The sequence below is a fragment of the Larimichthys crocea genome, chromosome XIII (assembly GCF_000972845.2).
Source record: "Larimichthys crocea isolate SSNF chromosome XIII, L_crocea_2.0, whole genome shotgun sequence".
Taxonomy (NCBI): domain Eukaryota; kingdom Metazoa; phylum Chordata; class Actinopteri; family Sciaenidae; genus Larimichthys; species Larimichthys crocea.
Window position 1 is genome coordinate 17624037 of NC_040023.1, and position 3507 is coordinate 17627543.

The 3507-nt window shown below is 41.9% G+C and overlaps 1 protein-coding gene across 1 annotated transcript; it reads right to left on the bottom strand.

Moving 5' to 3' along the window:
- Window positions 1-235: 235 nt before the first annotated feature.
- Window positions 236-3164, bottom strand: LOC104940324 (protein FAM8A1). The gene is made up of 5 exons (XM_010756900.3): window positions 2484-3164; window positions 1377-1497; window positions 1157-1280; window positions 900-1039; window positions 236-804 (listed from the first exon to the last, which is right to left on the bottom strand). Exons 1-5 carry the CDS (start codon window positions 2947-2949, stop codon window positions 660-662), a joined length of 996 nt encoding a protein of 331 aa, XP_010755202.3. The 5' UTR covers window positions 2950-3164; the 3' UTR covers window positions 236-659.
- Window positions 3165-3507: the final 343 nt, after the last annotated feature.

The following is a 3507-nucleotide window of genomic DNA, read 5'->3' on the forward strand; positions in this document are numbered from 1 at the left end:
AAAAAAAAAAAAAAAAATCACATAAAATGTGTCATACATTAACTTTTCAGTCACAAACATGCTGAATTCAAATTAAAGGAAGAGCAGTTGTGGTCAGGTTTACATTTCCCTTCAATACATTTAAATAAGTCTTAGAACACTTAGAAGTACTTCAGCAGCTGAAAAAGCTGAGAAGGGTGCATCACTTCTGCAGTGATGAAAGTCAACAATTCAAAAATGAAAAGTCTGAGCATACAACTCTTAAGACAATTTTTAATACAAAGAGATACTGAAGGTATAATCTTGTGAATGCATTAGCGACATAAATACAGAACGACATTCGCCCTTAATCTGGAGGAGTATTTAAAAAGAGGCAAATCTAGTGTTCATTGAAAAGTTAGCATGTACCATCATTTCATCGTTCCTTTCTTCAGAAGGAGACAACGATTTGGCACAGGAACAGATCAGAGTGCAGCATGTAGATACACATGCAGAAATACAGTTCATACTGAGGTGTATCAAACTTTCTCAAACCACCTTAATGCTCCTGCATTTTCCCGACAATACTCTGAAAGGACAATGTCCAAGTTCTGCAGGCATTAAAAAAAAAAAAAAAAAAAAAAAAAAAACACCACACAGTGCCTGCTCAGTATTAGGACTCTCTTCTGGACTCTTCTGCGTCATCTGATTCTGGAGCGCTTGACAACAATTGTACCAGCTACCATATCATACACAGTCCTGTTGTGCTGGAAGAACAGAAGTGTGATGAAGGCCGGGAAAAAGAAGGCGATGGAAAAGTTCTTGTTCAAAGCTCGGACAGTTGATCTGCGGAGGGAGACAGAGGCAGTGATTACAATGTAAACAAGAGACAAACTGGGCTGCATTTTGCTGAAAGATAACCTTCAAAATAAACCACTTACGCAGACAGAGAGACGTTAGTTGCTGGCACAACAAGCACCCTGTTAGGCTGAACCAGAACTGACGAGTCACATGTAACAACTCTGAGTCCAATGAGAAACTTCCCTGGAGTGGCTCCTCCTGCTCCCCAAATGCACACAATCTGCAGAGAAATGACATATAAGCTATAAGCTTTTCCAAAAATGTACACAGAAAAGGTTCACAGTTAAATTTTGTCTGATGTTACCTGTCTTAAAATCTAGAGATGCAGAAAACTTACCTCATAAAAACACACTAATATCCGGTACACAAGTGCAACAAGCATCATTTTCTGAAGCTCTTCCATCGACGTGTCCTCATCTATTTCTTCCACTATGAAATGCATGGCAAACTTGGAAACATCCCTGAAAAACAAAAGGAAAAAAAAAAATCTTGGTTTTGTTTTCTAAAAAGGATGAAAAAACACAGTTCAACACTACTACATACAGACGTAAACTTACTTGATTCCACTCAGGTGCATAATACTGATGATTATTGTCGCTTTGATGAAAAACAATATGAAGAAATCCACCATCTCAGCAAGGAGTCTTTGGAGAGGCGAAGGAATGCTATACTCACGACCTGGTGAAAAAAAAGCAAAGTCAAACAGAGACAGTACATTACGTAAGTGCCACTTTAGTGTTGCTATGGCACATTATTTATGTTCTGCTATTATTTATGGAACAGTTAACGTACAAGTTGAATAGTGGGTGAAGCTGAGGTTGTGTTTCTATTTGCAGATGTTCTGTTTGAGTCATTGTAACACAGTTTGTTGACGGGTTTTGGTGATGCCATGAGGCAGTTTTCAGTGCAAAGGTGTGGATGAGCAGCACGGTGACAGAATATATGCAAAGACGTCAACTGAGTTACGGATCGATACAAGTTGATCGTGTCATAAACTATGTGGAATAGAGTATCAAGTCTGTGAAGGACCGTGTTGAGATTGATGACCAACTTTGTATCACCTTTGTAATATTACAAAGGTGATCCTCGTTGCATCGTGATTACGTCAGAGATGAGTCCAACGTAGACACACTCTGCAGACTACTAAGAGACTTTGAGCTTGTTGTAAAAACAGTCACTACACATTATGTCACTCTGAGATTACACCCATATCTGATTGTTGTTATCCTGTAGCCATTTATAGATCTGCTGCTGTAACTTTGGAGAGTTGTTTTGGTTGTTATTTTGGTCTTGGTCCACCCTGAAGTTGATTCCTTAGTTATAGTTGTTTGATCTTTTGAGTTTTGTAAATAAATCATTTTCTTTTCATTCAAATCTAACTTGTTGTACGTGGCTACATGGGACTTAGGGAAGATGGCACCTTTTCTTGTCATGCTCTCTATATTCCACCTTAACCTAAGAGTGCTGCACGCTTACCATGTCTAAACCAACCCTGGATCTGCCAATATAAATCCAATCACATCTCTGCTGATCAATCGTGAGACAGTTCACAAGCGTGTAGTCAAACCATAGTTTGGTAGAGTGATCTTCAACTTGTACGTTAAACAGGTTGTCTGTGGGGTGTAAAAGAAGAAGAAGTCAATGTAAAGACAGCAGCTTTTCACCTGGTCTCTGTGCGTTTCCATTCTCCTGCGGGAGCTGCTGCGGCTGAGCGGACACCGCAGCGCCGCCAGCCGCCTCACCTGCGCGGCTGCTCGGGGAGGTGACGGCAGGTGGATACGGCGACAGCGGAAGACCAAACGGCCCGTTATACCAGCTGTGGGAGCTGATATCTGGAGGTGCCGCCGACGTCCCTCCGGTGGACTGTAGATAACACGGGTAGGACATGGCTGACGCTGCCAGCCAGCTCTGCCAGTTCACGTACCCGCTGTAGTACTGCCACATCCACGCCTGCAGCTGTTCGCAGTACTCCGTCGTGGCGCGGCTTTCGCCGGCGTTTTTCTTGCCGTCGACACTGTCATGGTTGCCTATTCTTTGGGTGACTTTGTCAACGAGTGACTCAACTTTGTTAGCGAGCGGTTTATCCTTTTCCTTATCGACTTCCATGTTTGTGTTTTCTTTGTCAGCCATGTTTGACGGTGGCGTCACGTCACGCACGACGTCGTTCTGGATCACTTCATCTGCAAGTCGACGACAGGATAACTGTGACGGTTATGACCGAGGAAATACGATTTTTTTATGCTTATATTGACATAAAGCGATATATATTTAACATGTGTTTCCTGAAGACAATTAACTTCTCAAAATGTGTTGATTTCACGACAAAATGTGAACCGCTAAGCCCCCCCGTTATTACATACGGTGGTACCGTCCAATCATTGCCTGCTATGACAAGAACCAGCCACAAGGGGGCGGCATTTCTGCAAGCTGAGACTCTGGCATGTAGGGTCCTTGGATTCACCTCATGTAATAATTCAAATAAGCAAGTAATTCAGCAAAACGCTTCATATTGTTACTGTTAGATGTGTTTGGATGAGGCCGCCTCTAGCTGTGCTAAAACATGATTAATTAGCACTTCAATTGTAGCCTGCCTGCTTGAAACAGTTTTAAACCCTTATTGCTGCAGGTTGCGCTCGTAGTTTGAGACATTGTGTTTAGTTTGTGGTAACTTTATGCAATTTGTTATTT

What these genes read in the sequence shown, in the direction of transcription:
- LOC104940324 (XM_010756900.3), bottom strand. Translation starts at nt 2,949, where the DNA reads ATGGCTGACAAAGAAAACACAAACATGGAAGTCGATAAGGAAAAGGAT. An exon ending in TGGAAACGCACAGAGACCAG is followed by an intron (nt 1,498 to 2,483) that starts GTGAAAAGCTGC and finishes TTTTTTCACCAG; the next exon opens with GTCGTGAGTATAGCATTCCT. An exon ending in ATGCACCTGAGTGGAATCAA is followed by an intron (nt 1,281 to 1,376) that starts GTAAGTTTACGT and finishes TTTGTTTTTCAG; the next exon opens with GGATGTTTCCAAGTTTGCCA.